The sequence below is a fragment of the Anomaloglossus baeobatrachus genome, chromosome 4 (genome assembly GCF_048569485.1).
Source record: "Anomaloglossus baeobatrachus isolate aAnoBae1 chromosome 4, aAnoBae1.hap1, whole genome shotgun sequence".
NCBI classification, from domain to species: Eukaryota; Metazoa; Chordata; class Amphibia; order Anura; family Aromobatidae; genus Anomaloglossus; species Anomaloglossus baeobatrachus.
In genome coordinates, this window is record NC_134356.1 from 486,476,326 (window position 1) to 486,502,320 (window position 25,995).

Genomic DNA, 25,995 nt, shown 5'->3' on the forward strand with positions numbered 1-25,995 from the left:
GGCAGATTCCAGTTCACTAATTTATCACTAAAAGTAACCTAAATTGTTATTGATCTACTGCAAGCAGAGATCTTGAGCATTGAGAGAGGTTAATTTAGAAAGTAAATATGAAAATTGTATAACAGTTATTTTTAAAACACCACTCCAGTGTTTATTTTTTTGTTTCGAGATCTGGAGTGGTGCTTTTATTTCAAGTCACCCTCTGGTGACTTCCCCTTTTATCAGTGTTGCTCCAGTCCTGTGACTGCAACTTCTGTCTGGCAGGAAGTCAGAAGTTACTTCACAAACGCCAATACAAGTCTTTGGGAGCCAGGACGAGGCTCTCATAGACTTACATTGAAGAATGACCTCTGGCAAGCTCTATGAAAAACTGGAGTAGCCGGCAGGTCACAAACTGCCACAAACCGTTGATAGAAAATGAAGACGCCAAAAGGTGAGTATATGACGGGAGGCATGGGACTTAGGTTTAAAGCAGCACTTAAGGAATTAAATAAAATTAAAAAAAATGTGGTGCTTTAAAATTATTTACCATTATAGCATAAGGGACAAATGATACTTCAAGTTTAAAAGTTAAAATAAATTCATAAAAATTAATACAATAATTAATTTTTGTCAGTAAGGTGACATGAGTGGCATTTAACACTTTCCAAATGTCTATTCCCAGCCATTTATTAATGACTGCAATGATTGAATTGTATAAAAAAATACTCAAATTACAATATTATTACACAGTATTTCTAAATATTACTTTAAAAAAATACTCAAATTACAATATTATTACACAGTATTTCTAAGGGCGGCTTTGCATGTTGCGACATCGCACGTGCTATGTCGGTGGGGTCAAATCGAAAGTGACGCACATCCGGCGTCACTTTCGACATCGTACTGTGAAAATGCTAGATGATACGATGAACGAGCGCAAAAACGTCGTTATCGTATCATCGTTGCATTCACCGACATTTCCATAATACCGGTGCAGAGACAGGTATGATGTAGTTCCTCGTTCCTGCAGCAGCACACATCGCTGTGTATGAAGCCGCAGGAGCGAGGAACATCAGCTTACCTGCCGCCGGCGGCTATACGGAAGGAAGGAGGTGTGCGGGATGTTTACATCCTGCTCATCTCCGCCCCTCCGCCGCTATTGGCCGCCTGCCGTGTGACGTCGCTATGATGCCGCACGACCCGCCCCCTTAGGAAGGAGGCGGGTCGCCGGCCAGAGCGATGGTCACAGGGCAGATGAGTGCATGTGAAGCTGGCGTAGCGATAATTTTCGCTACGCCAGCTATCACACGATATCGTACCTGCGACGGGGGCGGGGGCTATCGCGTGCGACATCGTAGCATCGGCTTGCGAAGTCGCAACGTGCAAAGCCCGCCTAAATATTACTTTTGGATTCAATACAAAACATAACATTTGTGAGTTCTTATAACAGATATAACTTTTTATAAGATAACAAACATGTACTTACCCCCCAGTCTGTATTTCGTAAAGTTTTGATGCATCCAAAGAGCTGCCGCCAACTATTCGAGCCTAAATGAGGGGGGAGAAAATAAAAAGGTAATGTTCTTAACTTTCATTTTTTTTTTTGTTTAATTATTTAAAGCTCACCATACACAGAACACCGAATATGAAAAATGTTAAGCAGGCTAAGCTCCAGGCCGCCACATATGAATGGATAGTTAAAAAAGTAAAATATATCTTTGTACCGTGTTAGCCAGTAGAGATAAAAAAATTGTTTAAAAGAACAGAGAGTCCTCAGTGGTTGATACCTTTTAATGGCTAACTGAAAAGATGGTAATAATTGCAAGCTTTCGAGACTACTCAGGTCTCTTCATCAGGCATGGTATAACACAAAATCTGAAGAGTCACGTATTTATACACAACAGGACTTAGAATAGTGCAGTAAAAAGAAAAAAGAAAAAAAAAAAAAAAAAAAAAAAAAAAAAAAAAAAAAAAAAAAAGAACAAGTTATATGAAACAGAACTATCTCTATGGCAGGGGGACAAGCTGTTCTAGCCATAAATACTGCTGCAGTTCAGTGTGAAAGTTTTATTGTCCTTTGATAAGGGTCTGGTCCAGGGCTGGGACACGCTCGGATGGTCAGAGGAGCACATCTTTTAACTGATGTAAAAAGACATGAATCCATGAGACACATTCATTCCTTCTCTGAATGTGTCAAAGGTCATCATAAGTTTGTACTCCCATAGTCTCCCTGAGACTATGGGAGTACAAACTTATGATGACCTTTGACACATTCAGAGAAGGAATGAATGTGTCTCATGGATTCATGTCTTTTTACATCAGTTAAAAGATGTGCTCCTCTGACCATCCGAGCGTGTCCCAGCCCTGGACCAGACCCTTATCAAAGGACAATAAAACTTTCACACTGAACTGCAGCAGTATTTATGGCTAGAACAGCTTGTCCCCCTGCCATAGAGATAGTTCTGTTTCATATAACTTGTTCTTTTTTTTTTTTTTTTTTTTTTTTTTTTTTTTTTTCTTTTTTCTTTTTACTGCACTATTCTAAGTCCTGTTGTGTATAAATACGTGACTCTTCAGATTTTGTGTTATACCATGCCTGATGAAGAGACCTGAGTAGTCTCGAAAGCTTGCAATTATTACCATCTTTTCAGTTAGCCATTAAAAGGTATCAACCACTGAGGACTCTCTGTTCTTTTAAACAATTTTTTTAGTTAAAAAAGGGAATATTCCTGATTAGGCAATGAACTTTGCTATATGCTGGAAGCCGCAATAGAACATAGCGAGCACAAACACTGCACACAGGACACAAAAAACACAGAGGTGGCAATGCCTTCATACAGTATTCTCGAAATGCCTTCATATTGGTATACATGGACATACTGATGACCAACCTAGGGGTCGGCATTTATCAGGAGTGGTGACCATCAGGAGTGTCCTGCTTAACAATGCAACACATTTGGTGTTCCTATAAGGCAACAAAAGAATGGGTAACCAGAAGGAGCACATGCAGTTTTCCACAAGTAAAATGAAGGAACTGAAAAGGTCAAGTCACAAACAAACATTAACAAGACATGATCCCTTAGGAAAGATGTGATTTAAAACCTTTTCATCCAAAGCTTTGCTATCTGAAAGAGAACCAGGAAGAAGGAGGATAGATGTTAGACAACATTGTCCAAGCAGTCATGCGAACAACTGATTAGACTTGACAAAGTAAGGAGAAACTAGAAACTATTCTAAATTACTATAAAAATAATTAATAGAACGATAAAAAATGCAAAGTCGAGTCCACACATATTGTGTCAGTGGTGGAAATAGTGAACTCAACATGTACATTACGGAAATTAAAACAATGCAATCCAAACTCTTGGAAAATGACTAAACCTACAATTGTCATTATATTTTGAATCCTACCAGTTCTAAGAGCATCCAGATTTCCATCATTTCTAAAAGATATTTAGGCATCAATTTGAAAAAATTTTTTTTTTCACTATGGGAAAAGTATGTAGTCTCACAGGCGCACTATGTGATGGTGTCGGCTGTCGTACGGGGTCAATGCTCATGGCTTTGGGAAATAAATGAGCCCTTAGATTGAATGGTTACTGAGCTACCCACATAAAAAAGGGTTATCAGTAGAGATGGGCGAATGGTGAAATATTCGGATTCGGGTTATGCCTACCGAATACCGAGTACTATTTAAGCATTCGTCACGAATAACTAATCCAATGCAAATCAATGGGGAACCTGAGCATTTTTCTGGAAGATTTCCCACAAAAATACTCGCGTTCCCCATTGACTTGCATTAGATTCATTATTCATGACGAATTTTGGAAAAGTACTAGATATTCGGATACCATAATCTGAACCCGAATATTTCACTATTCGCCCATCTCATTATCAGGCGACCAAAATCAGACGTCCAAATCCTTCAACTTGATTCTTGTTCAGCAGGAGAGCTGGATAGAAATCAAGTGCTACAGGTGAATATTTCATCAGTGCTGCTGGAAATCTGGACACTGGATACAAAAGGCTGTGATAGCTGGTATACAACATTTACAACATATATACATAAGATATATTGTAAGTCTTAGCATGTGATGGTGTAGCAGATGAATTGTTGTTAGTATATTATATTCTGCTGCTTTTATATGAATTGTCAGATCATATGTCATTTGCAACTTTACAAGTGTCAACTTGACAGAATCTGCTATACTATGTAAGTTTTTGTTAAACCATAGGAAAGAGATATGGGCAGTACAGGTATCATAGCAACACAAACAATACCCTCCTAAATGGTTATTGATCCACTCCAGGTATGAGAACATTTACACTTACAGTGATATAGAGAGAGCAAAAATGATCAAAATGATAGAAAGTATATCAAAGTTTATTGAATGTAAAGAAATACTAATGACTAAAAAGCTAGTGATTTCATATGGGACAGAAGGTGGTAAATAGATCTACACTAGAGATGAGCGGACCTGTGGAAGTTCGGGTTGGCCAGGTTTGGCCAGACTGTAGTCAAAAGTTCATTTCGAGACCCAGACTTTATTTGAACTTGTTCCTGGACCCTGAACCCCATATAAGTCATAGGGGACCCAAACTAACGGGCTCAACTCACGTAAAAAGTATAATGGAAGTCACTCATTGGGCAGTTCGGCTCTCCACCCACATACAGCCAGCCATAAACAGAGCATTTCCAGGAGAGGGGTTTTGTTTTATACATAGCATCCAAAAATGTTTCTTTGACTCCCAATGAGAGCCATTCAGAGATTGCTAGCGGCTCGCACTGGGCTGAATACCCAGCGTACCGGAACACACTAATGCTCGACCAAGTGGTTAGCATAGAAACAGCACCCAAACTTGGACGCAGACTTTTTTTTAACATTCTGTGTTTGGGTTCAAGCTCTCGCCCACCAAATGATGGTAGCCGGCTGTCAATAAGCATGACGTCTGCAGAGACGCCCCATCAACAGAGCAGACAGGCTAGAGAAGGTGCAGCTCTGGGGACGAGAGGTGAAATAAAGCAGGGGAGTTGCTAGTTGAGCCGGGAGAGATCGTCCATGTTCAGATCAGGAACCTATTTAGCAACCCAATGCACAAAAATAATAACAGTCTTGGATACCCTTTTAAGGCCCCTTTTGGAGACTTTACATTGGGGTCTATTAGCTTCAACTAACACCACTGGTTCTGAATAGTGATAAGTGGATCAAGCAAGATTTGAACTTGCCTTATTGCGTGGCTTGTTCTAGGAAATTGGCAGAGCAGTTCTTGGCAAATTCAATGTCCCTTATTATGCTTTAAGATCACTATAGACCTCAGAGCATAATAACATAAATTGTAAAAAAAAACAATTATACTCATCGTTCATCTTTCCAGCTCCATCACATCACCCAATCACATGTCTGGTCCTTGTCGCATCATCAGATTGCCGCCAGTTGTGCAGAAATCCCTCGGCCTCTCAAATTGGGCCAGGAATTCTGGCATTGAGGTGGCACAAGATGTTTCCACGCATGCACACACAAGGTCTTGGTACACGCCGTGATGTCATGGCGCTGTAACCTTTAGCCTGCTTGTGCATAATCCTCCCAGTAATTCCAAGGGCCGGATAGGTGACACGGAAGGGCTGGGGCAGAAACGAGATACAAAAAATATGCATATCGGGGAATGTAGATTGTTGTAAAATTTGGGTAGAATTCAATTCCACTCCAATTTATTTGCTCATCTCTAGTTCTGAGCATGAGTTATCAGGCACAGATATAGGGCATATGAAAATGTCTGAGCTTAGTGTACTGTCATACTTTTATCATATGTTGAATAGAATAGGTAGGGTTTCTGTTGGATTGCATATAATAAAATTGTTGAATGTCACTTTACAGAGATATTCCTTGCTAAAAGCATTACTTCAATGAAGGAATATTTCTGTAATACAGTGATGTATGGTGGCACTGTGTCATGCAATGCACAAAGTCTCAGGGACCCTTGTGTGTCTATTGAACTTCACCTATATTGATACTGACTGTAGAGTTAAAACTGAATACAGCATCTTTAAAAGTAGAACATACAATATAATAAAATATTACTTTACCATGAAAGGCACAATCAGGTTTTTCAATATAGAGAACGAAGAAAGAGAAATAAAATAATGGAAAAAAGTTGCATAGAAAGAATAGTGGAAAAAGAATGGAAAAATGTACATATAGATATGCATATATGCAGCTATGATGACAGTTGTCAGCGAGATGCATCATCTACAATTACTGAGAGCAGAATAAATGGATTGAAAATGGAAAAATATTTTAAAACAACATATAGCATAAAATATAACAAACTGTGACCCTGGGAAAAACAAGACTACAATTGAAATATGGGACAAACGTCTAGGGAAAAGGCGAATAATGTTTGTTGTTTTTTATTATCAGCCAGCTGAAATCAAATTGTAAAACATATAGAGTCTGTCAGTGTGCACTGAACCAGATCTAAAGCCGGCACTATTCTTATGAACAGTTATGAATCTAGTTATGGTTCCGGCTGATGGATTTTTACCAATGTGGTAGAGATTTAGAGGTGGGGGAGGGCAGTACATATAACTGTACAAGAAGGGAAATCAGTTATGTTTTACTAGTGTTAAAGGGAATTTGTCAGCAGGTTTTTACTACCTTATCTGAGAGCAGCATGATATAGACAAAGAGACCCTGGTTCCAAAAACGTATCACTTAATTTACTGGGTGGAGCAGTTGTGCCACAATCAGAGTTCTTACATTTACAGTAGTATGTAGCACAGCTCAGAATGCTAACCCCGCCCACACCATAGCTTTCTGCGTACACTGTACATTGACAATGAGATGCTTATTAGAAAAGGGGATATGGCGGGCAATGGCTCATCCGCTGCTGGTGATAAGTGCAGTGGTAAGCAGCTGGTTAAAAAACCTTCATTATAAGTAAACAACAGCGGACATTGTAATAAGTGACATCCTGGAATTCAGTGTTTTAACCCCTACAGCATGCTGTCCTCAGATGACATAGCAAAAACCTGTTGACAGATTCCCTTTAAATACTGTACTAGGTTTTATAAGTGATGTGAAAATATACTCATATCATTTGCCCACTCCAAAGATCAGATATCTCTTCATATTAACACAGAATCTGAGCCTAAGGAACATTATACCAGCACAAATAAAGTCACATTCATATGTATTCCTTAAAGGGAATATGTCACCAGGTTTCTGCTATGTAATTAGAAAGCAACATGATGTAGGGGCAGAGTCCCTGATTCTAGCAATGTGTCACTTACTGGGCTGCTTGTTGTCATTTTTAAAAAATCATTGTTGTCGCTGCTGCAGATCTAACAGTTCCCTGAATGCTGAGCTCTGTATATCCCCATGCCATCACTGATTGACAGCATTCTATGGAAACTGTACATTGGCAGAAAGCTATTATGTACGCTGTACATTGGCAGAAAGTTACTATTCAGTGGTGGGAGCAGAATAACACAGAGAAGGAAGCTTAGAGGCACAACACTAATTTTATTGAAACTACAATAATCAGCCCAGTTAGGACCCTTTCACACATCAGTTTTTTGCCATCAGTCACAATCTGTTGGCTCGACGGATCAACGGAACTGTCGCAGATTGTGGAAAAGCTGATGAAACTGATCTGTCGCATCAGTTTTTTCAGCCCAGTAGGGTTTTTACACCTCAGTTAAAATAAAATGGAATCCATTGCCGGATTCCATCATTTGATGAATTATGATGGATCCTGCGCCCATAGGCTTCCATTATACCAAACGACGGAGACAAAAAACGTTACTTTGTCTGTTGTCTCCATCCGACAGACAAACAATCTTCGACGGATGAAACGTGAGGCCATCCGTCACAATCCGACGCTAATACAAGTCTATGAGAAAAAAATAGATCCAGCGGCATCAGTCGCTGGATCCGTTGTTTTCAAAATTCGACGAATTGTGACTGATGGCAAAAAACTTATGAGTGAAAGGGGCCTAAGTGATATATCACTTGAATCAGGATCTCTGTCCCTACATTATGCTGCTCTCAGATTACAGAGAAAAACATGCTAACAGATTCCCTTTAATACAGCATTTTTGCTTCTTGTTTGCTGAAATATTAGATTTTTTTATAGTTCCAAAGTCTTTTTAGCCAATGAAAACATATTAACAAAACACAATGTTTACAATAAGAACAGTGTCATTACAGAATGACATTGAACTGGCGTCTGTTATATTTGGAATATTTCATCAGCGCAGTATTGTTCTGTTTGACTACATTTATGGTTCCAAGCTGTGCTGTACCCAGAATAAATTCAGAAATCCCACAGTAATTCCTTGGTAGTGAAATGAAATGTTTTAGATTTCCCTTTCATTTACAGAAAGCCACATATTCCTTCTTTCTACATGGAACCATTTGTATCAAACAAATGGAAATCTCATAAAATGAGCTGTTTTTGTGCCGTCTTTTATTTCTGTTAGCACAAATAAACACTACAGATGCTCAGTTCGTCATGCCAGACCTCCTACAGAATATATTCAAGAGGATTTGGATCTAAAAAAAAAAAAAGAATATCTTTGTCTGTGTTGGTTTCTTTAGAAACTATCGGATAATGAGGTTATATTTATTACTTGTTAATATTATAAATTAATAGTATCATGTTATTTAAAAAGTGAAAAAAGACGTAGAAATTAAAAATAAATTAAGGCCTGGCCCACGCGTAGTAACTAAACAATGTATGTCTGGAACACCAATGGTGTGATCATGGTGCAAGACTCAAAAAACATAACTATACAATAGGATAAAGAGTTGCACACAAGTCACAAGGTATATGGGAATTATGAAAAGCAAAAAAAGCAAAACTGCTATTGGAATACTAAACTGAAAAATACAATGAACTATCTGAAAAAATTAAAAACATGAAAATGGAATATGCATAACTGCTATGAATAATAGGAATATAAGAGATGTTTAGCCATTGTATTGATCAATGCAAAAGAGCCCCAAAACAAGCGCCAAGGTAATCTCTATTTTTGGGGTCCCCAGCCTATATGTAACCTCACTTGCAGTTAAAACTGTAGTGTCATCATACAGAAAGGTGGCTATATTGGTCACTAATTTTTTGGGGGTTTTGTTTTTGCATGTCAGATATGTTTATTTCTAAATTTTGTGCAGTTATATAGGTTTACCTCGTGAAAATATTCAAGTGAGATGGAAATATATTTGGTTTTTATTAAGTTGCCTAATAATTCTGCACAGTAATAGTTACTACCTGCACAAACAGATATCCTCCTAAGATAGCCAAATCTAAAAAATAAACCCACTCCAACTTCCAAAAATATTAAGCTTTGATATTTATGAGTCTTTTGGGTTGATTGAGAACATAGTTGTTGATCAATAATAAAAAAATCATCTAAAATACAACTTGCCTAATAATTCTGCACATAGTGTAGGTCTAATTATTTCTTCTAAAACAGTGCTGTCCATGAGTTGTTCCTGGTATTGCAGTTCATCCCCATTCACTTGTATGCCCAAGGGTAAAAACAAAGCTGTATTTTAATGTAAGGTTCAGTTCACATCTATTTTGTGGCTTATGTTTATATTAGAGGCCAAAAAGCTTGGCCAGATCTGGTGCATGACGGACACCATTTCTGCCATTGTAAATTAGAGAGGCCATCAATATCAGATTAGTAGAGGTCCATCACCCAACATTTTCACGGATCAGCCTTTACCAGCTCTGGCAGGGGCTAGGTGTAAACAGCGTAGAGAGCTGAACAACACAGCTCTGTACACTCTTTAGTGCTCCCAGGCAACATGACTCCTATTTGTTTCAACTGAATAGGAGCTGATCTGCATTCTCCTCAAGCAGAGAGTGTGATGGAGCTATGCTGTTCTGATCCATACACTCTTTACAAATGGTCCCTGCTGGAGCTGGTGACAGCTGATCAGTGGGGATGCCAGGTGTCGAATCCCCGCTATCTGAGACTAATGATGACCTATCTTAAGGGCTCAGAACATTGCTGTATTTTCAGTCCGAGTGCGATCTGACAAAATATCGAATTGCACCCGGACCAATGTTATTCTATGGGGCCATGCACATGTCAAATTGTTATTTTAGTGTGAGCCGATCTGAGGAAAAAATGCAGCATGTCCAAGTTAGATCCAGCTATTGGATTGTACTCAGCCATGTAAGTCAATAGAGGCGTGGAAAGATCAGACTGCACTCGGAGGACATCTAAATGCAGTCTAATTTTCAAGAACTGACAAAATTAAGAGGATGGAAACTTTTTTTTCCCCGTCTTCTCATTCAAAAAAAATCAGTTCACACTATGATCATACTCTTCTCAAACTCTGATCAGGGTTGACTCAGAGTGTGATTTGCCTAATCAACCCAATCATGTCAGATGAGAGAATATATGCTGTGTGACTCTAGCAGTAGCGTAGCTAGCAGGGGGGCAGAGGGGGCGGTTGCCCCAAGCCCCGTGCTCAGAGGGGCCCACCTGGAGCTTCTGCTACTCTTATAAATCCGGCATTTGCTGGAGGGGGCGGGGTGTTGCGAAAGCACAGAGATCAGGTTGCAGTAAGAAAGCAGGAGAAAATGAAAGAAAAGCGCTGATTGGTGAAACAGCAGTCAGCAGGGGGATACTGTGGGAGGCGCTTCCAATCAAAATGCATATTTCTCTCACAGAATAGTGTGAGAACAGCATCTGTGTACAGACACTGCAGGCTGTGTTGCTGGTGAGTGGGGTGGAAGGCAAAGTTCATTGTTTCATGTAAGAACTTCTGTCCTGTTAGTTATTCCCCTCTCCCTCCCTGTGTAGTGCAAAGGGCTCCAGGGTCCTTAGAGTTAGGAATAGTGTGACCCAGACCTGTGTCTGCACCTGGTGGTGGGGGAGGGGGAGTTCACGGATGTGCAGGTCTGTGACACTGCCCTGCCTTTCTACCATGCCACACTGCTCAATTACTTCAGCCCACCACTCTTCCCCACCACTGTATACTGACACCTGCTGTACGGTGCTCCTGTCCTGATACTGTACTTAACTGTAACCAGAGGACAATGCCACCAGTCAGTGACCCCATGACATCCTTAAAAGAGTTTTTTCACTTTCTGTTAATCTTCATCCAAGAGTGCACTTCAGTATAAAAAAAATACAAACCGTGTGTCAGGTCAGATTCGCCCATTCAAGTCTAAAGGCCACTTTACACGCTACGACATCGCTCAAGCGATCTCGTTGGGGTGACGGAACTTGTGACGCACATCCGGCCGCTTTAGCGATGTCGTTGCGTGTGACACCTATGAGCGATTTTGAATCGTCGCAAAAACGTTCAAAATCACTAATCGGTGACATGCCCCCCTATTCTTAATTATCGTTGCTGCTGCATGTACGATGTAGTCCATCGTTCCTGTGGCAGCACACATCGCTATGTGTGACACCGCAGAAACGAGGAACCTCACCTTACCTGCGGCCGCCGGCAATGAGGAAGGAAGGAGGTGGACGGGATGTTATGTCCCGCTCATCTCCACCCCTCCGCTTCTATTGGGCGCCCGCTTAGTGACGTCGCTGTGACGCCGAACGAACCACCCCCTTAGAAAGGAGGCGGTTTGCCGGTCACAGTGACGTCGCTAGGCAGGTAAGTGGTGTAACGGGTCTGATTGATCTTGTGCGCCACGGGCAGCGTTTTGTCCGTGTCGCACAACCGATGGGGGCGGGTACACACGCTAACGATATCGGTAACGATATCACAGCGTGTAAAGCGGCCTTAAGGCCGGTGTCAGACGAGCGTAGAGCATGGGATGCAATCTGCTGATGACACTCGGCTCCGGCTCTGCTGTATGCTGCCATTATTTTCCTCACTCTGTTTAGAGCTGAGGAAAATCTCGCAGATCTGTAACATTGACTTACATTTGGCCAAGTGCAATGCGAGATTTTATCATTGCACTCATCCGATTTACACTATAATCTAAGCGAGCCCTAAGGCTGTGTAGAAAAAGTAGATCCCACACAGAACATCCATGTAGCATGCAATTATTTTACGGATTCACTGCAACACTTTAAATCTTGTAAATTATAACATCAGTGTTAGCCTTTGTGTAGAGATTTATTGTCAGTAACAGCGCAGTCATCTGCTGAGGGTCCCCAATACCCATAATTAGGGTGCGGCACCGTAGTTGTTATCAGGATTACTGCTTAGGGGCCCACTAAGATTTTTTTGTTCCCCCCCCCCTCTGAGCTGAACCCCTAGCTACGCCTCTGGACTCTAGTCTAAGGCGCACTTTGCACACTACGACATCGCAGCTTTGATGTCGATGGGGTCAAATCGAAAGTGAGGGACATCCAGCATCGCAGTCGATATCGTAGTGTGTAAATTCTTTTTGATACGATTAACGAGCGCAAAAGCGTCGTTATTGTATCATCGGCGTAGAGCATTTCCATTAATTGGGAAATATCGATGTTACGATGTTGTTCCTCGTTCCAGCGGCAGCACACATCGCTGTGTATGAAGCCGAACGAGCGAGGAACATCTCCTACCTGCGTCCTGCAGCTCACGCCGGCTATGCGGAAGGAAGAAGGTGGGCGGGATGTTTAAGTCCCGCTCATCTCCGCCCCTCCGCTTCTATTGGCCGCCTGCCGTTTGACGTCGCTCTGACGCCGCACGACCCGCTCCCTTAATAAGGAGGCGGTTCGCCGGCCAGAGCGACGTCGCAGGGCAGGTAAATGCATGTGAAGCTGCCATAGCGATAATGTTTGCATCTTCTCATTCATTCATTCATCATACTGCCTAGTGATTATTATATGGAAGCATAGTTACATTTCGGAAAGAAAGTAATGTAATATTTGCACGTAGCTTAATAGTGGACCCCCGGAGTCAATGTTACTGGTCAGCCTTTGCTACCACAGTTCAACGCTGGCCTCAAAACCATGTACAGACTATTCACAGACTACAACCTTCTATCAACCTGGTCAATGCTAAGGTGGGCACACATTCAATATCTGATCAATTTTCATTTAACTATGCCTGTTAATCCTTCCTTACATATAAAAGTTTGTCTCAGCCTAGGATGGATATCTTTTGAATTGGAATTGAGAAAGGGAAGGGGAAGGGAATAAGGTGCTGCCAGACATCTTTGGCAACAGCTAGTAATTTCTCTGTGAACAAAGAATCTGGCATGTTGGAAGCATGTTCAATCCTTTATGTCAAACAAATGTTGAACAAAAATAATAATAAAACATGTTAGACTCTTTATCACACCCTAAATGGATTAGTAAACTGAGTGCTGTCAATTCTTCATTGAAACAGGTAGACTCACATAAGAACTAAGGGGCACTTTGCACACTACAACATCGCAAGCCGATGCTTGCGATGCCGAGCGCGATAGTCCCCGCCCCCATCGCAGCTGCGATATCTTGTGATTGCTGGCGTAGCGAACATTATCGCTACGCCAGCTTCACATGCACTCACCTGCCCTGCGACGTCACTCTGGCCGGCGACCCACCTCCGTATTAAGGGGGCAGGTCGTGCGGCGTCACAGCGATGTCACACGGCAGGCGGCCAATAGAAGTGGAGGGGCGGAGATGAGCGGGACGTAAACATCCCGCCCATCTCCTTCCTTCCGCATAGCTGGTGTGAGCCACAGGACGCAGGTAGGAGATGTTCCTCGCTCCTGCGGCTTCACACACAGCGATGTGTGCTGCCGTAGGAACGAGGAACAACATCGTAACATCGGTCATTTCCAAATTATGGAAATGACCGACGCTACACCAATGATATGATTACGACGATTTTGCGCTAATTAATCGTATCAAAAAGGCTTTACACACTACGATATCGCCTGCGACGCCGGATGTGCGTCACTTTCAATTTGACCCCACCGACATCGCACCTGCGATGTCGTAGTGTGCAAAGTGCCCCTAAGGGTACATTTAAAAGGCTCAATCAGCTGCACAAAACAACTGCTGGTTGGTAACATGTACCGATTGGCAGTCGTTTAATAGCCTGTTTACAAAGCTATTGTAAACAACCGCTTCTATTGGCCGGCTACCGCGTGACATCGTGGTGATACCGAACGTCCCTCTCATACTCCAGGAAGTGGATGTTCGCCGCCCACATCGAGGTCGTATGGAAGGGTAAGTACGTGTGACGGCAATTAATCGTTTGTGCGAAACGGTCAACAAATTGAACGTGTCGCACATACGATGGCGGCGTGTCACATCGCATACAATATCGTATGCTTAATTGTAAGGTGTAAAGCAGGCTTAAATGCAGCTTTCGGCTATGATCACACAGGGAGTTTTGGCTCAGCTATTTTCTGCAGCAAAACATCATCTTTTGTCAGGAAATAACTTGTGGTTCTGCTGCGATTCGTCACAATTTTACCATGTTTTTTGCTGCACTTTTGCCACGATTTTGTACTTCCTCATTGATTTGTAAGGCCGAGTCAACACAGGGACTACTGTGATCCTCGCATGACACTCTTCTCACGCTGGCAGCACAGCAGGAGCCGAGTATCATTGCTACTGAGGTCCGATCGTGGGATTGGACCACAGCTGCGGGGGCGGGTCGGCACTGAGGAGGGGCGAGCCAGCAGTGAAGAGGAGAAGGCCGGTGCTGATGAGGAGAGGGAGGGATTTATCTCCCTCTCTCCTCTGTTGCCGGCTATTGCTATTATTGCTCTGCACTCGCATTTCACCGGTGTAATGCGAATGCAGTGCGATGTATCTCTCACCCCATAGACTTGAATGGGTGCGAGAAAAACAAGGATTGCATTGCACCCACAGAATACTGCGACTGTTTTCTCGGTCCGATTAGGGCTGAGAAAATAATCACTCATGGGTGCTGGCACATAGGGTATTATTGGTCCGAGTGGAATGCGATGTTTTATCGCATTCCACTCGCTCCGATTTTCATGTCGTGTGTCTTAGGCCTAAGGGTGAAAAACTGCGGTAAATTTGTGGCAAAAACAAGGAAAATAATTGACATGCTCACTCTTTCAAAAAATAAAGCAAAACACAAGGAGGTTGACAAAACAGTCAGAAAAAGAAAATGTAGGTGTTTTGTGTGTGTGTGCATTAGATTTCAGGAATCTCATATGCTTTGCTGGGACTATGAAGGAAGTGTTTTATTAGCATGGATTTGCATAAAATCAAGGACAAATCCATGCTAAAAAATGCACCAAAAACGCCCAGTGTGAAGATGGCCTTATACTTAAGCTTTGAGAATAAGGGATCATCATCCTCACCTATTGAACCATCACCCATTCCCTGTAGACTGTGAGCCCTCGCGGGCAGGGTCCCCTCTCCTCCTATACCAGTCTATTTTGTACTGTTAATGATTGTTGTATGTATACCCTCTTTCACTTGTAAAGCGCCATGGAATAAATGGCGCTATAATAATAAATAATAATAATAATAATCATTTTAGTGACTAATATTATAAGATAGCAGTCAGAAGCAGAGCGTGGGAGAGAACAGCTACAGACTATGTTCACGCTAGAAAAATTATTTTTCTTAAGAAATTTCTTAAGAAATTAATTGAGAGTGAAGGATTAGCGCACCTGCGTTAAAAAACGCACCAATAACGCAGGTGCGTTTTTGGTGCGTTTTCGGTGCGTTTTTTTCATGTTGGTCCCTGCGTTTTTTAATGCCTTTACAGCAATAAAGCACATTGAAAATGAAAAAACAAACAGATAATACAGAGATAAATATATGATAGATAGATAGAGGGTTAGATAGATAGATAGATAGAAGGATAGATAGATACTGTAGATAGATAGATAGATAGATAGATAGATAGATAGATAGATAGATAGATAGATAGATAATAGCTAGATAATAGCTAGATAATAGATAGATATTTAGGGGTATAGATAGATATATAAAGATAGATAATAGATAGATAATATAGAAAGATATAAAATAGATAGATAATATAGATAGATAGATAGATAGAGGGATAGATAGATAGATAGATAGATAGATAGATAGATAGATAGATAGAGGGATAGATGGATAGATAGAGGGATAGATAGATAGATAGATAGATAGATAGATAGATAGATAGATAGATAGATAGAGGGATAGATGGATAGATAGAGGGATAGATGGATAGATAGATAGAATCATAGATAGATAGATAGATAGATAGATAGATAGATAGATAGATAGATAGATAGAAAGATAGATAGAGGGATATATAGATAGATAAATAGAGGGATGGATAGATAGATAGATAGATAGAGGGATAGATAGATAGATAGATAGATAGATAGAATCATAGATAGACAGATAGATAGATAGACAGACAGACAAATAGATAGATAGATAGATAGATAGACAGACAGATAGATAGAAAGAAAGATAATAGAAGGATAGATATTCCAGCTTTATTTATGATGTTTCCCCCCACACACACTGCACTTCTCGCGGCCGGCAATGTGTTCACATCAGCGGCCGTGAGAAATGTCCTGTAGTTACCCGCAGCCTCACTCAGGAGCCGGATTCAGCACTCGCTCCCTGACCGAGGCTGTGGAGAACTGTCACACGCGGCTGGAGCAGGGCTGGAAGCGCCGCGGGACATCGCTGTGGATTACGTCAGAACTGTGTGTTTCAGGGGGTTTAATACATGGAGAAAGAGGGGCTTTTTGTCTTTTATTCAAAATAAAGGATTTTTCGGTGTGTGTTTCTTTACTTTCACTTTCAGATTAGTGACGGCGTGTCATAGACGCAGCCATCACTAATCTTAGACTTAGCGGCAGCTACTGGCTGCCGTTAACTCCATATTATCTGGATTGCCCCCGCATCACGGCATCTGGAAGAGCCGGTAACACACCGGGACTGTCGCATAATGGATGCGACAGTCCCGGGGCAGCTGCGGCTGATATTCTCGGCTGCGGGAGGGGGAGGGGGCATTAACCCTGTCCCTCGCTCTCCCCAGCCTGAAAATACCGGGCTGCCGCTGTGTGTTTACCCGGCTGGAAGGTAAAAATACAGTGGCGCACACGCTTTTTTTTTCTCTTCTTCTTCCTCTTCCTGTCCTAGTAACATTACTTCCCTGCAAAACGCAGGGCATGGAAGTACACTTTATCCTGAAAATGCGAAATAACGCGGGTATAACGCAGGTATAACACAGGAATAACACAGGAATAACGCACATCACTTGCTACCTGCGTTATTCCTGCGCTATTTCATGATTACATTACAGTCAATGGAGTGAAATAACGCAGTTAGCTGCAGAAAAGAAGTGACATGCTCATTCTTTTTCTTAAGAAAATCTACTGAAAGAGTTTTCTTAAGAAAAAAAACGCAGTGTGCGCACAGCTAATTTTTGTTTCCCATAGGTTTTGCTGGGGAATGTCTGCAGAAAGGTTACAAGAATTTCTCAAGAAATTTCTGCAGCAAAAATGGACCAAAAACGCAGGTAAAAACGCAGTGTGTGAACATAGCCTAAAGGTAAGACGTTAATGGCTTGGTCAGCCATAGAAACTGATATACAATAGTTCATTAAGAAAACATAGCTTGTACGAACACTTCACTGTTGCCAATTTTTAACAAAAAATGGAAATATGCACTGAAACTCATTTTAATGGTCCTGTGTCTTGTGATTTTGAAATCCCACTGGTGATTTTAGCCTGTAGCAGTGAAAGCAAGCACTGTGTACGCTGCGGGCTTTTCACAGGATGTGTGCTAATTATGGAAAAATTGTAAAAGTGCCAATCAGTAGACTGCGAGTAATTACAGGATAGTCAACCACACATTATTTGAAGGAAAACCGTAAATCTATTATTAATAAACTACAGAATCTATATGTTAACTGGACAGAATTGTATCACGGGAAAATGCTGAGATCTGGGTATAGAGACAGCCCACCACAATAATTAGACACATCGTAAGCCTAATTATTGCTGAGTGGAAAATGGATTATAACGACATGCAGTTTTGTTATGTAGATTTGCTTCCCGTCACAAGAGGATGAGGTTGGTGTAATCCATTTACTTTGTAGGTATAACTAGATCACACAAGGTTTACGATGAAAGCCAAATTATTTATTTCTCTAAATAATAACGAACTCCCTAGCCTCAAGGGCAAAAAATAATTGTGTTCACTAATGGTGGTTTCATAGCCGTTCATAAATCTCTGAAAGTGGATTAGGTTGATGACCAGACTCTCATTTGCAGTGCCCTGAATTGAGCAGTATAACGTAATGACAACACGTGGGTAACGACGAGCGAGAAACTAGAAAGAAAGCAGGAAAAGGAAACGTTGAATATTTCTTTTTTACTGTTTTCTGCATTCTCTACAGAACAACTTTGCATAAATCGAGGATTCACAGAGTCGTTGCGCAGAGTTCTGAGTTATTTGTGCTTTTATGAGCTTTTCAAATGAAGGGAGAAATAAAAATGTTTGCAGAGTCATCAAACAGGGAACATTATTTGTGTTTTGTTCTTTTTTGAAATGGAAAAAAAAGTATTGATTTGTGGTGGTAAGTAGACCCTGGATAGAAGTAATTATAGCTATTCTCATACCATGTACCAACATAGGGCCAGAGATATACTTTTGGAGGACATTTATAGTAGGAGATAAAACATCCATTGCTTTTCTGCTTGTGATCATTTCAGTTATGGCTTATGATGATTAAAAGGCAAAAATCTGCACTGAGTGTTTCTACCCAACAGACAATTTTCGCATACTCACCTAAAATAATCTACATAATTGCCAGTTGTGTCTGTAACCATATTCCAGCATGCACCGCAGCACTGTCAGTTGCGCAGGCACTGTTCGAACTTCGTCTGTGCAAGTGACATCCATGTCACAGCAGATTCCGGGCACAAACTGCGTATGCGCAAGTAGCGCTGACACTGTGGCGCCCCTGAGGCTTCGGTCGCCACAGAGTATTGCACCTGATTTTAGTTGTAATGCTAAACCTGGTTCCTGAGGAGGTCAGTACCGGTGTCATCTCAACACACACTCAAACACACACCAGTTTCCCTGTTCCGACTGGGAACATGGCTCGGGTCGGGTAATTAAGGGGTCACCGACAGAGAGGCATTTACAGGATGCCCTCCAACAGGGGCCCCAGTCCCACTAGCTTAGAACCTGGATGGGGGGAGGTGCAGCCAGCAGGGGGAGTCAGGAGCCAACACAACAGTTAGAGAGAGTTCTCCAGCAGCAGAGCAATGGAGCAGTCACATCTTTTGGGTGCTCCGGTGGGAAGGAGAAAGACGTTCATAACAGTTGCCGGAGAGAGAGGGATCTCTGCTCCCCACCAAACCGAAGCCACACAGGGCGGCACGACCCTAGGGAAGATCATACTTCACGTTGGTTTTCCAAAATCTGCCTGGAGGGGGAAAGTTTCAAGCTTCCCTGCCCACACAGCGCCTGACGGCACAGTGCCATATAGGATCCATGGCCTTTCTCCAGGCCACATCGGAACAGCGGCACCTGCATATAGGGACAAGAGTACATCTCATGAAACCCAGGGTCCCCTCGTAGCTTCAAGCCAGGGGATCCACAGACAGGCATTACAAGGAGGGAACCCACCAAACATAACACCGGCCTGATCTCTAAAGGATTCTTCTTTACTACTCCTCTCATCATCCTCCCTGGGGCCCGCTTTACCTGTGGAGAGCGATACCATATCTGGCTGCTACTACCATGTGACCCGGAGGACAGCGACAGCAGCAGCAGCCCATTCCCTGGCCCCATACCACAGGTGGCGTCACAACAATATATCCTCACTATTACCCCCAGCCATCTTCTGTAAGTCTCAGGGCAACGGAGCGACAGTCAACAACCCGGTGAGGAGTAGGTCAGAAAACAAACTTTTAGGCATAAAAGTGAGTGAGTGGGTGAGACCTGTAAGAAGGCAGAAACCAACAATTTAGTGGGTCCAGTGTTGGTCAGTAGCAGGGGACTCGATAAAGTGAGAGTTCTGTCCAGCTGTGAATATAGGAAAAGGGAAACAACTCAAAGAGTGGCCCTCATAAGGGGTCACTGACTGTGGATGGGGTGCAGGAGACTCAGCAAAACATGTGGGTCCCTGTGCTGGAGAGATGGCGATCTATCTAATTATCCCTGCTGGTAAGTTGTTTACTAGTATTGTACTGTTGCCAGAAACTGCTAAGATTGTGCTTCTGTGTCACAGAGAAGAGACTGTGAAGTGTACTGTCTGCTGTTCTATGTACTTAAGTGTTATGCAAAGTAAAGAGTACCTCATTTTAATAAATGTGTCTGTCCTCCTTCACCGGAAGTCTTATAGACTTGGTGAGGACTGGAACAGGCCCAACCTGAAAGTGAAGGTACTTATAATAACACCAGCATACACGCACATCCAGAACTTTCACTTTACAGTAGCATTGCAGGGTGTCGAATATACAACACTCGCCCTTGGCTACCACCCTGGAGCACGTTACATGTTCATGTATGTATGTATGTATTGAGCATGCCTATATGTGTTTTCAGCTTGCATATATGACATATGTTTCTGTATGTGACATACAGTACAGACCAAAAGTTTGGACATACCTTCTCATCTCTAGAACATCTATTAAGAGGAGACTTTGTGAAGCAGGCCTTCATGGTAAAATAGCTGCTAGGAAACCACTGCTAAGGACAGGCAACAAGCAGAAGAGACTTGTTTGGAAAGAACACAAGGAATGGACATTAGAACAGTGGAAATCTGTGTTTTGGTCTGATGAGTCCAAATTTGAGATCTTTGGATCCAACCACCGTGTCTTTGAAGAAAAGGTGAACGGATGCTTTCTACTGTGAAGCATGGAGGAGGTGTGATGGTGTGGGGGTGCTTTGCTGGTGACACTGTTGGGATTTATTCAAAATTGAAGGCATACTGAACCAGCATGGCTACCACAGCATCTTGCAGCGACATTCTATTCCATCCGATTTGCATTTAGTTGGACCATCATTTATTTTTCAACAGGACAATGACCTCAAACACACCTCCAGGCTATGTAAGGGCTATTTGACTAAGAAGGAGAGTGATGGGGTGCTACTCCAGATGACCTGGTCTCCACTGTCACCAGACTTGAACCCAATCAAGATGGTTTGGGGTGAGCTGGAACGCAGAGTGAAAGCAAAAGGGCCAACAAGTGCTAAGCATCTCTGGGAACTCCTTCAAGACTGTTGGAAAACAATTTCTGGTGACTACCTCTTGAAGCTCATCAAGAGAATGCCAAGAGTGTGCAAAGCAGTAATCAAAGCAAAAGGTGGCTACTTTGAAGAACCTAGAATAGAAGACATATTTTCAGTTGTTTCACACTTTTTTAAGTATTTCATTCCACATGTTTTAATTCACAGTTTTGATGCCTTCAATGTTAATCTACAATTTTAAGAGTCCTGAAAATAAAGAAAACTCTTTGAATGAGAAGGTGTGTCCAAACGTTTGGTCTGTACTGTATGTGGCGCCCCTGACCTGGTCAGGCGCAACTGAGTACTGCACCCACGCTGGGTGAGTGTAAACAGGTAATCCTGATGGCTGGAAGGGGTGTGTACACACAGACACATAGTGACTAGGTCTCACACATACCTTGAAGGGACCCCTGCGCAGACCCAGGAGGGAGCGTGACCTCCACCTCCATTCATGGGGTGCAGTGGAGAAGCTGGTTGCTAGGTTGCAGTGGCAGGCACAGAGGAGAGGCAGTAGTGAACCAGTCTGAAGTGAGGAAGCGCAGTGTGCAGTCACAGAAGGAGGACGTGCGCGGTGTCACTAGTCAGACCCTGCACGTGTGGTGGCAGTCGGCGGGGGAGTTCGGTTGCCACACAGTCAGCCTGAAAGAAACCTCAGAAAGAAGCGAGGTGATTGAGTACGGGGACTCCTGGTAGACCAGGCCCGCACGGGGAAACAGGTCTCTAGAGCAGCAATCCATTTATTCGAGCTGCTAAACCTGCCGGTGAGGGTGGATGGATGTGCCTCACCAACTAATAGAGTCCGCAGTATCAGCAGCAACAAGGGGACCCATAAGTGAGACAGGGCAAGAAGCCATCTTTACTTGGTCCACGCTGCCAGCAAACGGGCCACAAAGGGGAGAAAAGGCAGATGCGACTTCCCTGGATGATTCCCGCAATACTTCAAGTTAGGGGTCATCTAAAACAAGAAGGGCTAGGAAAACGAGTTGACAGTCATCGCTGGTCTAACCTGAAGGATACCTGGTTATCCCTGCAGTTTGTCTCAGCATTGCCCGGATTACCTCACAGTGAACAACTGAACGTGAGTAAAAACCCTGAAAAACATTTCTTGACTGTGTGTGAGTTCTTCTGCGACCTGTGGTACTACGCACATACAACCGAGCCCCTGGGGCCAGCCTCACTCTCGGGAGGCCATAACACCAAACTGCAGACACCATCAGCCCCAGACGCTCGTTAAATAGCAGTGGCGGTCACCCCTCATCCTGACCGCAAAACCGAGAGTGGCGTCACGACTCCTATGAAAGTGAACCTGACATACCTGTTGCCAGAAGGGTCCCTACAGAGAAGTCCCCACAGTGTCCCGCTGCAGCGCTGCGGTGGGCGACTCACATACAGATGTAGCAGACAGCAAAAATACTGTTGCATCAAACGTTTGACCCATGCCATGGCTCGCTATTTATTTTGTCCACCATGGCTGCTATAATGCAATGCAAATGAGAAACGGTGAAATATAATAATTACACACTGTGCCAAACAAATTCAGATTGGCGTTGCTACATCTATATATACCTACAACTGTGTATGGTTGCAAATGTATACAGAGTGGTTCAAATATGTTTTCCATTTACATTACAAGAATATACAAAGTCAGTACACATTTCTTTTTAAATATTTTAATATATACAATGCAAAGTAGTCAGAGTACAGCTTGTATAACACTGTAAATTTGATGTGCCTTCCAAATAACTCAAAACACAGCCATTAATGTCTGGAAACAAAAGTGTGTACACCCCTAAGTTAATATGGACACATGTACCCAATTAGCCATTTCCCCTCCCTGGTGTCATGTGACTCATTAGTATAGTAAGGTCTCATTTGTAAATGCAGAGCAAGTGTGTTATATTTTGTGTTATCATATTTGGTCACTGAAAGTTCTACATGGCAAAGAATTCCCTGATCTGAAGAAAATAATTATTGCCTTACATAAAGATGGCCTAGGATATAAGAAGATTGCCAAAATCTTGAAACTGAGCTGCAGAACAGTGGCTAAGACCATACATCAGTTTAATATGCTTATCGTCATATCCAGAGGTCTTCTTAGGGGCACTTTGCACACTGCGACATCGCAGGTGCGATGTCGGTGGGGTCAAATTGAAAATGACGCACTTCCGGCATCGCATGCGACATCGCAGTGTGTAAAGGCTGGATGATACGATTAACGAGCGCAAAAGTGTCGTAATCGTATCATCGGTACAGCGTCGGCGTAATTCATAATTACGCTGACGCAATGGTCCGATGTTGTTCCTCGCTCCTGCGGCCGCACACATCGCTGTGTGTGAAGTCGCAGGAGCGAGGAACGTCTCCTACCGGCCTCACTGCGGCTTCCGTAGGATATGCGGAAGGAAGGAGGTGGGCAGGATGTTTACATCCTGCTCATCTCCGCCCCTCCGCTCTGATTGGCCGCCTGCCGTGTGACGTCGCAGTGACGCCGCACGACCCGCCCCCTTAACAAGGAGGCGGGTCGCCGGCCACAGGGACGTCGCACGGCAGGTGAGTGTGTGTGTGAAGCTGGCGTAGCGATAATTTTCGCTACGCCAGCTATCACCACATATCGCTGCTGCGACGGGGGCGGGCACTATCGCACTCGGCATCGCAGCATCGGCCTGCGATGTCGTAGTGTGCAAAGCCCGCCTTAGTGCTGCCAGCAGTGCTGCAGAGGTTAAAGGGGTGGGGGGCTTAGCCTGTCAGTGCTCAGTCCATATGCTGCAGACTGCATCAAATTGGTTTGCATGGCTGTCCTCCCAGAACCAAGGCTCTTCAAAAGATGATGCACAAGAAAGCTTGCTGATGACAAGCTGACTAAGGACATGGATTACTAGAACCATGTGCTGTGGTCTGATGAGATCAAGGTAAACTTATTTGGTTCAGATGGTGTCAAGCATATGTGGCGGCAACCAGGTGAGGAGTGCAAAGAGAAGTGTGTCTTGCCTATAGTCAATCATGGTGGTGAGAGTGTCATGGTTTGGGGCTGCATGAGCGCTGACGGCTGTGGGGAACTACAGTTCATTGAAGGAACCATGAATGCTAATGTGACATACTGAAGCAGACAATTATCCCCTCTTTTGATATTCGAACATGATAATGCCCCCAATCACACGTCTAATACGAACACTGTTTTGCTAAAGAAACTGAGGGTAAAAATGCTGCACTGGCCAAGCATGTCTCCAGACCAAAACCCTATTGGACATCCTGAAACAAAAGGTGAAGGAGCGCAAGGTCTCAAACATCTATCTACCAGCTCCGTGATGTCGTTATTGAGGACTGGAGGAGGACTCCAGTGGCTCCTGTAAAGCTCTAGTGAACTCCATGTCCAAGAGAGTTAGGGCAGTGTTTGAAAATAATGGTGGCCACACAAGACTCTTTAGGCACAATTTGGCCATTTTCATTTAGGGGTGTACTCACTTTTGTTGCCAGCAGTTTAGACATCAATACCTGTGTGTTGAGTTATTTAGAGGGCACAAAATGTTATGGAGGGGATGATTGGATATAAAATAATATGAAGCCAATTGTCGCCCGAAGTCCGCCGGGCAGATGACAAGGCCTCTACGGGACTGGAGAATGGATACAGCAACTAAGGAAAACCCAAATGTGAATGAAGGGGATGTTTAAGGGCACACCCCAACATATAACATGTCCCTGTTAGCTTCACAGTTACACAGGTATTGGTCATGTGTGAAGGGACATGTCAGACCGAGAGGTAACCTAGTTAGCGTCACTGGGAAACCGAGGAGGAAGACACTGAACCGGTCATATGCGTAGAGGGCATAACAGATGGTAGAGTATCCCGGTTAGCTTTACAGGTAACAGTCTGCCACTGGCACTGCAGACTAATGGTCACGTTCGTAGAGGGCACGCCGGACCGCGTGGGATACCCAGTTAGTGTCACTGGACACCGCAGGACTGGTATATACACACACAAAAGTCTGGCACTGGCACTGCAGACTATCGGTCACGTGCATAGGGGGAACGGCAGACCATGTTGTCCCCCCAGCTAGCGTTACCGGATGCTCGAGGACTGATAGGACAGAGACTGAACCTCACCGTGCCAAGACACAGGTTTACCGAGATACGAATACCTGGTAACGGCTCCTAGCCCTGATTAACTCTGTCCTATCCACATACATGCACCTGCCACAAACACTGCAGGAAAGATGGTGCTGGAACCCAAGCATACATGTAGCACAGTCTGCTCACTGAGCTGCAGTCATAGACAATGACGCTCGCGCGACGATGGGCATAGTTATGGACCTTTTATAGCCACCCCCCTGGCCCAGGCCACATGGCATATGGTAATGGCGCCAGTTGTGGCCATCCCGCGGCCACCACGTCACCGCTGATGTCACTGTGACCAATCAGCGGCCACCGCATCAGCGATGACGTCACGCGCATATGCGATAGCAGTAATCCCGCACTTAGTGCCTTGGTTGGCTGCGGGAACCCATGCATGCGCGGTAGCGCTAAATGAGCACTTACTTAGGCTCAGGATGGTACAAGACTCTAGCCACCTGATGCCTGTCAGCCCGACACCTCGAGCGACGGATAGGTGACGCTGCAGAGTCGACCAATTCCAATGTGGAAGTCAATGATAGGACTGGACTCTCACTTTACAATGTATCAGAGTGTCTTATCTTCAGTGTTGTCCTATGAAAAGATATAATAAAATATTTACAAAAACGTGAGGAGTGTACTCACTTTTGTGATATACTGTACCTGCTTTGCTATATTAAACATTTCTAAAGACCCTTAAATGCCCAATGAGAGCCAAGAGTGATTTTGGCCTCCACTGGGCTGGTAAACATTGATATATGGATTTT

General features: G+C 43.3%; 1 protein-coding gene across 1 annotated transcript in view; it reads right to left on the bottom strand.

Moving 5' to 3' along the window:
• UNC13C (unc-13 homolog C) overlaps nt 1-25,995 on the bottom strand; it is a 1,075,146-nt gene that overhangs the window by 938,825 nt on the left and 110,326 nt on the right. Inside the window, exons 4-5 of the mRNA XM_075345771.1 lie at nt 3,085-3,107; nt 1,469-1,530 (exon numbers count right to left, since the gene is read on the bottom strand). Coding sequence (XP_075201886.1) covers nt 1,469-1,530; nt 3,085-3,107 — 85 coding nt within the window. The remainder of the gene's footprint in view (nt 1-1,468; nt 1,531-3,084; nt 3,108-25,995) is intronic.